The 12,500-nt window shown below is 53.1% G+C and overlaps 1 protein-coding gene across 7 annotated transcripts in view; it reads left to right on the top strand.

Annotated features, from left to right (window-relative positions):
• The window catches only part of afdna (afadin, adherens junction formation factor a), a 67,698-nt gene that overhangs the window by 25,452 nt on the left and 29,746 nt on the right, over nucleotides 1-12,500 (top strand). For all 7 annotated transcript variants that reach the window (XM_076272797.1, XM_076272801.1, XM_076272800.1 and 4 more), the window contains 4 exons: nucleotides 1-128; nucleotides 739-937; nucleotides 2,226-2,329; nucleotides 6,326-6,406. The exon at nucleotides 1-128 is cut by the window's left edge and continues 16 nt beyond it. In XM_076272797.1, the coding sequence (XP_076128912.1) occupies nucleotides 1-128; nucleotides 739-937; nucleotides 2,226-2,329; nucleotides 6,326-6,406 (512 nt within the window). The remainder of the gene's footprint in view (nucleotides 129-738; nucleotides 938-2,225; nucleotides 2,330-6,325; nucleotides 6,407-12,500) is intronic.

The following is a 12,500-nucleotide window of genomic DNA, read 5'->3' as shown; positions in this document are numbered from 1 at the left end:
CCATGGATAAGTACTCCATGCAGGACGTGCAGAACATCAACAACACTTGCTTCAAGCTCAACTCACTGCAGCTCAACGCCCTGCTCAGCAACTACCACTGTGCCCCCGACGAGCCTTACATCCCCCCTGTGAGTATTCACCTGGCCCGTCCACTCTTCTGTCTGTCCTGCATCGGTTATTGTCTGTGGTCAGCCGGTCAGTTATAAGTGGTGGGTGTTAATTGGCTTATAACTGTTTCATAGACTTTTTCTCACAGTGGGAAGCGTGGAATGTGTGAGTGCTGTAGAATGGGTTATTAGTGTGGTGCGTGTGAAGTGTAGTCACATGCTCTTCACTCAGCATTCCTCTGCCTCTCTCTCTCTCTCTCTCTCTCTCTCTCTCTCTCTCTCTCTCTCTCTCTCTCTCTCTGCCTCTGCCTCTGCCCCCCCCCTCTCTCTCTCTCTCTGTCTGTCTCTCTCTCTCTCTCGTCAAGTTTGGGCGAGTTCACATGTCACTCAGACCTTATTTATCCCGCCCTCACTCCACTTGTTTCAAGGAAGAATGCGTGCGTGCGTGCGTGTGTGTGTGTGTGTCTACATTTGTCTACATTCCTGTTTGTGTGTTTAACTCAACCCCTCTCTCACTCTCTCACTCTCTCTCTCTCTCTCTCTCTCTCTCTCACGCTCTCTCTCTCTCTCTCTCTCTCTCTCTCTCTCTCTCTCATATCCCTCTGCTGTGTGTGTGTGTGTGTGCGTGCAGGAGCTGATTGACCACGTGGTGGCGGTGGCGGAGAACACAGCGGACGAGCTGGCGCGCAGCGACGGGCGCGAGGTGCAGCTGGAGGAGGACCCCGACCTGCAGCTGCCCTTCCTGCTGCCCGAGGACGGCTACTCGTGCGATGTGGTGCGCAACATCCCCAACGGCTTCCAGGAGTTCCTAGAGCCCCTCTGCCAGAGAGGTGAGGCCCTCAGGGGACGGGGGGGGGGGGGGGTGGAGGCTACAGGTGTGCCACAGGTGTGCCACAGGTGTGCTACAGGTGTTTATGAAACCTGCGGTGGTGCTACTAGGCCAGAAATGGGTGCTCGATTGGTAGAAGGAGAGAAGAGAGGAGGGGAAAGAAAGGTAAAGGTGACTGATATTTAGCAGACGCTTTTATCCAAAGCACACTAAGACCCAATTTGACACGATTCCCAAACCCCGGGCCAGTCGATTCCCAAACCCCGGGCCAGTCGATTCCCAAACCCCGGGCCAGTCAGTTCTGCTGCTCCAGCGTGCCTGAAAGCAGTGCTACAGGTGGACTGGAAACCATGGAAACGTTCCCAAATCAAACCATGAACTTCAGCACCCCCTCTCTCTGCATGATCAGTCCTCTCCCGTGAAGCACCGCATTGTTGACCAGAAGCTTTTTTGGACAGTGCTACAAGTGCTTATGAAGCATGAGCTAGAGCTGCTAGGCCTGTGTGTGATTTAGTTGGATGGCTACCTCAGCCCTGGGAATCCCTGAGCAGTGAGCAGAGAGGAGGGAGGGAGGGAGGGAGAGAGGGAGGGAGGGAGGGTAAGACGGATGAGGGACTGCGGTCCAGAGCGCAGCTAAGAGATGGAGGGTGGAGACAGCCTGGACAGCGTGGTGAGCATTCCTGGGCTACACCACCTGATGGCTTCCAGAACATTCTCTGGACACGGCTGCACACTGTCCGCGCGGCTTTTCCACAAGTCTGCGATGACATACTGGACTCAGAAAGGGGAGGGCTGGGACTCTGGACTGTGAGAACGTCAGGGAGGCTTTCTCGTCGGTATTCTTAGAATGCTCCGTGGGAGTTCTCTCAGGAGACGGCCATTTTCCAGATGGACTGTTTTTTAGTGTGCCACCTTGCTCTGGCCAGAAAACACATGTCCGTTGGTGTTATCTGAGAGTTCTGTTTGGTAGGCTGAGTGCAGTGTTCATGCAGACAGTGACTGAAAGATGACTGTGTGTGTGTGTGTGTGTGTGTGTGTGTGTGTGTGTGTGTTTACTCTGCGTTTACTCTGCCTGACGTCGAGCCACTGGAATGTGTTCCTCACGGATGTGACTGTTTGCTGTTCGCGCTCTTATCTGGGAGTGTGTGTGTGTGTGAGTGTGTGTGTGTGTGAGAGGTGGAGAGCGCCTGATTTAGGGCAGGTCTTGGCAGTGTGTCCAGGTGTTTGGTTTCAGGAGTTGTAAAATTCTCTCTCTCTCCCTCTCTCCGTGTGTTCGTGCTCCTGTCCAGGCTTCTGTCGTCTGACCCCTCACCCCCGCTCTCCCGGCACCTGGACCGTCTACTTCGAAGGAGCCGACTGTGACAGCCACTTCTCCGCTGACAACTCTGAGCTGGTGAGCAACACGCACTCGCTTTCTCCTCTCCTCTCCTCTTTCTCTCTCTCTTCCTCTTTGTCTGTCTCCATGGGTCTCTGTCTCTCAGTCAGTCAGCTCTGCTGATTTATGAGACTCCTTAAACTCTCCCTCCCTCCCTCTCTCTCCCTCCCTCTCTCTCTCTCTCTCTCTGTCTTTGTCAGCCCCCCTCCATTTTTTTTGTCATGCCATTTCTCTCTCTCTCTCTCTTGCTGTAATGCTGCCACTCCCTCCATCTTGCTAACTTTAGCTAGTCTTACACAGCTGCAGTGACTCTGAAACCGGGCTGTTTTGGCAGGTTGTTTGGTCATACTGGGACAGTAACTTGCTTACTCATTCTGCTAAATTGAACAGGCCACCATAAAACACACACACACACACACACACACACACACAGAGAGAGAGGAAAGCACCGAGCCCAGTGAACTTTGCAGTGTTCGGCGCTAGGCGTTAGCGTGCACTCTGTGTTTTTGCGCGGCTTTGTTTTGGCTCTGCTCCTGGTCTGAAGGACTTTGCTCATTATGCTCTCTGGAGAAAAAATGACATTGTTAGGATTGCAAAACATCGTTAGTGGAGTTAAAACTGCTGTAATTACTGCTCCAGTAATGCCACACACACACACACACACACACACACACACACACACACACACACACACACACAAACACACACACACACACACACATACAAACACAAAGAGAGCACAGAGAGAGACAGAATCGAGAGATTGATTTCAGTCGACACCAGTTACACCACCGAGGCCAATTAGTGGCTAGAATGCTCCGGAAAAGCGCTCGGCCCCCCTCTCCTTGCCCTAATCACCCGGAGACCCCAGAATGCAGCGGTTCCGCCCCCTCCCCGTCTCAGTGCTCCCTTGGGGTGATGCCGCTGTTCCTCCTCCTCCTCCTCCTCCTCCTCCTCCTCCTCCTCCTCCTCTGGCGTCCTGTTCTCTCTGGGCCAAGGCAACAGGGCAGGCTGACGAGGAGCCTGGGGGAGAGGGGAGAAGTACTGCAGGAGGAGAGAGGAGGAGAGGAGGAACGCTACTGGGGGAGAGAGGAGGAGTACTGCAGGAGGAGAGAGGAGGACCGCTACTGGGGGAGAGAGGAGGAGTAGGCTGCAGGAGGAGCGCTACTGGGGGAGAGAGGAGGAGAGGAGGAGCGCTACTGGGGGAGAGAGGAGGAGAGGAGGAGCGCTACTGGGGGAGAGGAGGAGAGGAGGAGCGCTACTGGGGGAGAGAGGAGGAGTAGGCTGCAGGAGGAGCGCTGGGGGAGGAGGTGGAGGAGCGCTGGGGGAGAGGGTGGAGGAGCGCTACTGGGGGAGAGAGGAGGAGCGCTACTGGGGGAGAGAGGAGGAGTAGGCTGCAGGAGGAGCGCTGGGGGAGAAGGTGGAGGAGCACTGGGGGAGAGGGTGGAAGCCCTCATTATCCCGGGGGCTGGTCGTGTGCCAGATGGCCCCACCCCTTACTTCCCTTCCGTCCCTACAACCCCCCCCACACACACACACACACACACACACACACACACACACACACACACCCTCTGTGCTCCATCCCCAAGTTTTCAGCTCTTGCGTTTTCCCCCTTCCTCCTCCTCCTCCCCTCCTCCTCCTCCTCCTCCTCCTCCTCATTTTCTGGCTCCCCTCTTTGTTCACCATCTCACTCGTTCATAGTTATACAGTACATTCGTCTCTCTCTCTCTCTCTCTCTCTCTCTCTCTCTCTCTATCTTTCTCTCTCTCTCTCTCGTTCTCTCTCTCTCTCTCTCTCTCTCTCTCTCTCTGTCTCTGTCCTCTCTGGGCTACTGACCAACTGTTGTCTGTCCTGAACAGTATTGCGTGTCCTGCTGTCGAGTGGTGAGCGGTGCGCTGTGCAAAGCTCTTTTCTCCTCTCTCTCGTGTGTGTGTGTGTGTGTGTGTGTTTTCTCCTCCTGCTTCATTCCGTCGCGCTGAGCTCAGCTGAGCTCTACCCAAACCCCGCCAGCGCCGCGTAGTAGCCAGAGCTGCGCTGGGATCCGTTTGGACTGCGCTGGGATCCGTTTGGACTGCGCTGGGATCCGTTTGGGCTGCGCTGGGATCCGTTTGGGCTGCGCTGGGCTGCGCGTGGCCTTTTGAACCCCGACTGCACACATGCAGCCGTAAGAAATGCGGCCGCAGTTCCAGGAAGGGCTCTGTTTCAGGAGGGGATGGTGTGTGTGTGTGTGTGTGTGTGTGTGTTTGGGTGGACGCGCGCCTCAGACAGTGACGCTCGCTGTGGTGGGTGTGTGCTGGAAAACTCCGCCACAGTTCATCACAAAACACACACATACAGAGTCCCAGGCTTATTATGGCGCTATTTCTCGCCGTCTCTGACTCTTACTCACACTCACACACACACACACACACATACCCACACACACACACACACACACACACACATATACCCACACACACTTTCAATCACAAATGCAGCCTTGCCTTGTTTCCATTTCCTGCGTGACAGTGAATGTTCCCCTCCCTGCTCTGTTGCACACTCTTGCACAGCCCGCAGTGCAGTACCATGCATATACGTGCACCCATTCAGACCCCCAGCACTAAACCCCCACACCACTTCAACACACACATACACACACACTCACATATTCATTCTGACACACATACACACACACACACAGAGCCCCTTCTTTTCTCCTCTCCTCAAACACCCTCTTGTCTCACACACAGAAACACACACACACCCCGAACAGTGGAAGAGACACGCATGTCCCGTACAGTAACCCCGAGTGAGCTCATCCCTGTGGCACTCTGTCAGACTGGTTCTGCTCCACATGACCCTGTCACAAATGCCACCATCCTGTGGCTTCAAGCTCTCCCTCCCTCCCTCCCTCATCCCCCTCTCCTCTCCTCTTCTCTCGTCGTCTCTCCTCTCCTCCCCCTCTCGGGGCTTGCCCCCGGGATGTAAAGGCAACTATGTGGACGAGCAGCATTGCGAGACTGACTAGGAGAGGGAGGGAGGGAGGGAGGGAGGGAGGGAGGGAGGGAGAGAGAGAAGGGGGGAGAGAGAGAAGGGGGAGAGAGAGAGAGAGCTGTTTGTCTTGTTGTGGAGTCTCACTGGAGTGTTCAGCTTGTACGCCACAGGCTGCTACAGCACCCTAGGGAGAAAGGAAGAAAAGAAGAGAGAGACAGAGAGAGAGATAGATACAGTGTGTGTGACAGAGAGAGAGAGTGAGTGCTGCTCGGTGGGAAAGTTGTCTTTCTCCGTTTCCCTCCCTCTGCATCTCCCACTCTTGGGCTCTCGTCCTCCTCCTCCTCCACCTCCTCAGCGCCCATCTCCGCCCGCGTTGCCTCGCCTTAGAGCTGAAGGGAATCTCTCTCAATCAGTAAGTTTCTTGCACCATCTCTCTTTCTGTTCATCTCTCTCTCTCTCATTCGAGCACTACTTTTTCTCTTTCTCAGTTGCTCCTTTTATTATCCCTCTTTACTTCACTCTGTCTCTCTCTCTCTTCTATCCTTCTCTCTCTCTGCCTCTCTCTCTCCTCTATCCCTCCTCTCTCTGCCTCTCTCTCTCTCTTCTATCCCTCTCTCTCTCTTCTATCCCTCTCTCTCTCTCTCCGTCTGGGCGCATGTGGCTTCCATTCTTGACTCGTCTCCAGACGCCACCGTTCCCCTTTGCGGTCTGCCCAGCTCTGAGAAACCCAGCACAGCGGCCGCCTCTCCTCGTCCTCCTCCTCCTCTCACTCTCTCTCTCTCTCTCTCCCGCGCTCCGTTTCCCCCGGATCCCTCCTTCAGCGCCTCAGTCTGCTCCAGGGACAGCCCAGAGAGAGAGAGAGAGAGAGACAGAGGAGAGAAGAGGAGAGTAGAGGAGAGAGGAGCCTCAACATTTTCCTCCACAGTCTGCACAGCTGCTGCTGCTGCTGTTGTTCCACCAGGACCCTCAAGAACCGCCTCACTGACTCATTCTCCTGTGTGTGTGACTCTCTGTGTGTGTGTGTGTGTGTGTCCACAGCCAATGCGGAAGGATCCGGAAATCGTGACGGTCACGCTCAAGAAGCACAATGGCATGGGCCTCAGCATCGTGGCTGCCAAGGTAAGGCCCCCATGCTCACCTGAGCGGGGCTCTTCCTCATAAAGCTACAAGTTGGGAAGAGGGGGATGCAGCCTGACTCCTGAGCCCTCTCTGGAATGTGTGTGTGTGTGTGAGAGAGAGAGTGAGAAAGAGTGATGAGAATTGCAGAATAGCCTATGGAAAGATTTGGAATGGGCTAACGAGTGGTGTCTGGCCCCAGGCTAGTTTAAACAGCTGTGTATGTGTGAGAGAGAGAGAGAGAGTGAGTGTGTGTGTGTGTGTGTGTGTGTGTGTGTGTGAACATCTGGGCATGTGTACATCTGTTTTACAAGGTATGTGGAGACTGTGTATCATCATGTCAGTTTGAGGATGCCATCACTGCTGCTGCATTGAAAGGAGCTGCTAGCATGAGTGGTTTTTTTCTCACGTGCTTGTTCCTGTGCACCATTTGAAAGCCTCTATGGTATTTGGACAAACACAGATGGCATAGCTTTCTGTACTATAGGGACCTCAAATGAAGACATACATGCAGACACACAATACACACACACACCCACGTTCAGATGAAGTCTTGATGAGTTCTCTCTGTAATCACCTCTGGCATATTGGGAGGTGTGGAGTGAGGGTGCAAGAGGGTGTGTTTGTGTGTGTGTGTGTGTGTGTGTGTGTGTGTGTGTGTGTGTGTGTGTGTGTGTGTGTGTGTGTGTGTGTGTGTGTGTGTGTGTGTGTGTGTGTGTGTGTGTGTGTGTGTGTGTGTGTGTGTGTGTGTGTGTGTGTGTGTGTGTGTGTGTGTGTGTGTGTGTGTGTGGGTGTGGGGATTTGTGAGTGTTTTGGAGACACAGTGTGGCAGAGCATGTATGAACAGGCACGTGTATAAGTGTGTGTGTCTCTCTCTCTCTCTCTCTCTCTTCTGTCCTCTTTTTCCCCTCTTCCCTCGCTTCCTTCCTTCTTCCTTAGCTCAGCAGCCATCTTGCGGTGATTCTGCTTTTGTAAACAGTGTGTGTCTGAGCGTGTGTGCGTCTGTGTGTGTGTGTGTGAGGTATATGACTTGTTTTTTTTTTTTTCTGAGCTCAGTCTTTGTTTCTCCCAGTCGTACTTAACTCTGTCTGCATGGCACATAGTCAAATTGGAATGTAAAACTGAGCCTGTAAGCAAATCCACGTTTCCCTTTCAAACAAGTCTTTTCCTGTTGGAAAAGGGCGAGAGAGATGGAAAGAGACCAGGAGAGAGAGAGAGGAGAGGAAGGGTGGAGAGAGTGAAAGGTGTGTGTGTGTGTGTGTGTGCTGTTCTTCAAGGAGAGCACTGTTGTCTCACTCTCCTCGTTAGATATCGTCTTCCATACTGAAGTGTGTGGCTGTTGACTCTCGTGTCTGACGGGTGCTGAGAGTGTGTTTGTGTGTGTACTGTGTGTGAAGTGAGCTGTCCGTGTGTGTGTGGATGTATGGGTGTGGGTGGGTGGGTGGACTTAGGTTTTAATCCTGCAGTTTATGCAGTGGCCTGTGCAGCTAGGAGCAGCTGTGGACGTTCCCAGTGCCAGGCACCAGCTGCAGCACTTCACAACTGTTTGTGTGTGTGTTTGTGTGTGTGTGTGTGTGTGTGTGTGTGTGTGTGTGTGTGTGCGCGTTCAGGAGCGCGCATTGCCACATTTATGCACATTAAACTGTGGAGGGTGGTTTTGTTAGCTGTGTGTGTGTGGTGAGGGGTCTGACTGTAAGGACTGTTTATTTTCTGTGCCAAATCTGAAGGCTTTAACAGGGGGAGGGGGGAGGGGGGGCACCTTCCCCCCCCTGTTATTGCACTTCTATTTTCAGCCCTGAGGTGCTGTGTGTGTGTGTGTGTGTGTGTGTGTGTGTGTGTGTGTGTGTGTGTGTGTGTGTGTCGAGAGCAGGAGAGAGAAGGGAAGGAGTGAAAAGAGGGAGGGGTGGAACGTTCCGGTGAGAGCAGAGGAAGGAGTGGGAGGGGGAACGTGGGAGGGGGAACGCAGGAGAGGAGAGTGGAGGAGTGTAATGATATGTTTGCCTGCGCGGGCTGGGGAGCGACACAGCTGGAGAGAGGAGAGAGCGAGCGACTGGCGGAGACCGAGCCAGTGAGCGAGCGAGCCAACTGAAAGAGGCGGGAGGCGCGGAGTGGAGCAGAAAGTTTGCTGACCCTTCTAAAGAGGACTGTGAGCGTGGAAGTGAGCGGGCGTCCCTCCCCCCGGATCGGACCCTGCTCTTCAGCCTGGATGTGGAGGTTCCCTGGGAGTTCTTGACCGGACCAGTCTCTCTCCTCCTCCTCCTCCTCCTCCTCCTCCGCGCTCCCCCCTGCTCCTCTCCAGCGGTGGGACTGAGTGAGAGCGCGCGCCTCCCCTCTCTGGGGGAGTGACGGACAGATCCTGCTCCTCCGCCACGATCATCCCTCGCTTCTCCTGTAAGAGGAAGAAGAAGAAGGAGAGAGAGAAAGAGGGAGCACGCACGTGTGTGTGTGTGTGTGTAAGGGCAGCAGCATGTGGTTCTCTGTGGTGGGGAGAAAGGAGCCAACGCCAGCGGTAAGAAACTTCTCAGCACACACACACATACATATATATATATATATATATATATATACACATACACACAGATTGGTGGAGAACCTTTACTGGGAAAGAGCATGTGTTTTGGAGGGAGCAGGTTATTGTAACACATCTTCCCTTTCTTTGATTGTGTGTGTGTGTGTGTGTGTGGTCCAGTGTTGGGCATGTTGAGTGTGTGTTGGGATACAGGGTGTAGGTGTGAGGGCCTGTGTTTGGGGACTCCAGCAGTGGTGTTCCTTTAGTGCTTTGCTTTGCACTCCCTCTTCTCTGTCTGTCCTTCCCTCTATCTCACACACATTCTGAGCTTCATGGTCATCCATTGACCTGTTTATCACGCCACGGTGCTGGCCTGGAGGTGTGCTGCACTGTTAGTAGTAGCTCTGTGTGTGTGTGTGTGTGTGTGTGTGTGTGTGTTTTGGAGAAGTGCGAGGAAGAGGGGAGAGTTTGGGGAGTTGAAAGGCGGAAGAGATTAAACGAGGGAAGAGAAAGGGGTTTTTGGGACGAGTGTTATTAACGCATCGGTTCAGCTTCAGCTTTCAGAGATTCTTCTTGAGTCGTGTGTGTGTGTGTGTGTGTGTGTTAATTCCTAAGAGATTGAGATGTGTGTGTGTGTGTGTTAATTCCTAAGAGAGCTCAAGTGCTTGTGGGGCCCATTTTGCCTTTTAAGGAAGCTGAGGGTGTGTTTAAGTTGGGATTTTGGCATTTCTGGGAGGTCAGTATGTGTGTGTGTTTGGCATTTTTTGAATGTGTGTAATTAAAGTCTGTGTTTGCAGGTCTGTGTTGTAAGTGTTTATACACTTGTGTGTGTGTGTGCGCGTGTGTGTGTGTTTTGGGAGTCAGGGTCAGATTGTTAATCATTGAGCACAGCATGTGAAATGACTCTGAATCACAGGGTACATTATGGACACCGCCTGCTCTCTCATCTACTGTAGAAATGAGTTTTTTGAATGTGGACACACACAAACACACACACACACACACACACACACACACACACACACAGAGGTGTGCACTCCCTCCCACACTCACTCATGCTCTTACTCACATAAACATGCGCAAACATACACACACACACACACACACACATACTGACACCTAGGCTCAATACAAAAGCTACACACTCGCACAGACGGTCACTCACTTGCAACTTCTCATATTACCTTTCTCCATGGAGGTGGTCAACTGATCCTCCGGCTCTTGGCACTGACCCTACCAGGTCTTAGGCCTGGTGTTGGGTGCCCCTCCTGGGCTTGTGCTGTAGCCAGGGGTGGGTGTGTTAGCGTTAGCGCTGTTAGCGCTGGGCTGAGCGCTCCGTAGAGGATGGCCCAAACACTGCGTTCCAGGAGGAAGTGGCTGAAGGGATATCCTGACCCCACATCCCCCTCCATGTCAAAACACAAGGGAGTCCTGCTTGCATTGTCCCACGTTTCCCCCTGTAGCTTGAGATGACACACACACACAGTCACACACACACAGTCACACACACACAGTCACACACACACACACACGCTTGACTTTGCCAGTATGGCCTCCCCACAGCTTACACACATGTGAGGCTAGAGGGTGCACAAACATGTTGTTGTGTTGTTGTGTGTTTGTGTTTGTTTGTGTTTAGTTAGTGTGGGGGAGCACAATGCACTCATCCACGCCCTCCCAGAGTTCCCACACGGAGAGCAGAAGCACTCCGCCCTCCCCTCTCCTTCGCTTCACTCCAGAGAGAGAGAGAGAGAGAGAAGAGAGAATCTCTCCGCTCAGGCCACTCTCTCTCTCTCGCCGCTCAGGCCACTCTCTCTCTCTCGCCGCTCAGGCCACTCTCTCTCGCCGCCGATGGTGTTGGCCTGAGGTCATTGGGACGTCTCATTTGGTGTTCTGAGGACAGCATTATGTCACGCTTCACTTGTGAGTCACTGGTGATCTAATGCAATGCGGTGGGGGGCTGCAGAGTGTGTGACTACTCGTCATGCTGTGTAGTGGCCACACACACACACACACCACACCCTCACACCTCTCACCATTCTCAGAGGATGGATGAGTCCAGCTAGTCCTAGACCCAGAAGGCCACCCTGCTGCTAAACAGAACCCAGTAAACCCAGTTGAGATTCTGCTGCCAGGTAGCAGGGCAAGAAATAAAGTACACCTGTGGCCAAGCAGCCACCCCTCCATCTCACACACACACACACACACACACACACACACACACACCCTGATCTGGGATCAGCATAGAGAGGGATGGGCTGCAGTGCTGTAAAGCCTTCAGGGGAGCCGTGCTGCGCTGGCTCATTGGTCATTAGGTCCTGGCGCTGGTGCTCAGAATGTGCCAGGCTGTGTGGTCGATTTCGCGCTGGTCAGCGGGCAACGCACAGCTGGCGCTGCCGGCCGTTGGCAGGGGTCAGGGTCACGGGTCGGTGTGGGCAGCTCACGGAATCCCGTTGGATTTTGGACGGAGGCGTGTGTGGATGGGATCGGTCAGCTTCGAACAGAAAGGCCTGCAGATGGATGGAATAGACTAGAGGCTGATATTCTGAGGAAGGAGATGAAGAGCTCGAATGGATAGGTCCTTTTTTGGAAATGTTGTTGCTCCAAAGCTGGATCGACTTTTTGCAGTTTGACGTTTCTTTTGAGGGCTTTGGAGATCTTCCATTTTTGAATGGAGCTTCGATGTCTGTGCTGTCAGGGCATCACCAGGAGGCTCATTAGTTGCCCAAGAAGGCCTTGTGTGAGACAGGCTGAGGGGGCTATTGTTTTAAAGATGGTTACACACAACCCTGGGCCCAGCTGTGAATATTCCAGTGTGTGTGTGTGTGTGTGTGGCTTGCGTTTGTCATCTTCAGTCATATTCAGGCGTGTAGCACATCTGTGTCACATTAAAAGCCCCAGTCAGGGGCCCCAGCCTTACCGTGTCAACTACTGTATTTATGTCTCCATCTCCATCTGTCTCTGTCTGTGTGTGTGTGTGTGTGTGTTTGAGAGGGAAAGGAAGTGTGTGTGCATGTGAGGGAGAGCGTATGGGTGGGTGTGTAAAGTTGTGCAACATGTAAGACGGTGTGGAAGTGTGTGTGTAATGTTTTGGGGAGACTGTGCCGTAGTGCAGCTCCTGACGTAAACGGAGCGAGAGAGGGATGTGGGGGAGGAGGAGAGGAGAGTGGGAGGATGGAGGGATGGATCGATGAAGAAATAGATGAGTGGATGGATGAAGGAGAGGAAAATGGCTCAGCTAGACCCTCAAACTCAAACTGCTGTTTAGTGGAAAACCACATAAAGGGTGCAACCACACACACGTACACACGTACACACACACACACACGCACACAGACAGAGAGAGACTTTGTGTAGTAGGGCGCAAAAACAGACTGCTTTGTTTGGTCTCATTTAATTCAAGCAAGCAGGGCAGAGCATGTCATGTACTGTCTTTCTCACTCTCACTTTCACACACACACACACACACATACACACACACACACACGCAGTCACACACTGAACTCATTAAAGTCTTGTGTCACTGTAGGAGGCCACTCACAGTTGACTGGCAGATATGGAGTTCATTTGAGAAAGCAGCTATATTGG

This window comes from Alosa pseudoharengus, unplaced genomic scaffold, assembly GCF_046254945.1.
Source record: "Alosa pseudoharengus isolate Yale_2024_CS ecotype anadromous, Long Island Sound unplaced genomic scaffold, YU_APseudo_1.1 YU_APseudo_1.1_scf_7, whole genome shotgun sequence".
NCBI classification, from domain to species: Eukaryota; Metazoa; Chordata; class Actinopteri; order Clupeiformes; family Clupeidae; genus Alosa; species Alosa pseudoharengus.
Note: the sequence above shows the minus strand (reverse complement) of the source record. Positions and strands in the feature narration are given on the sequence as shown.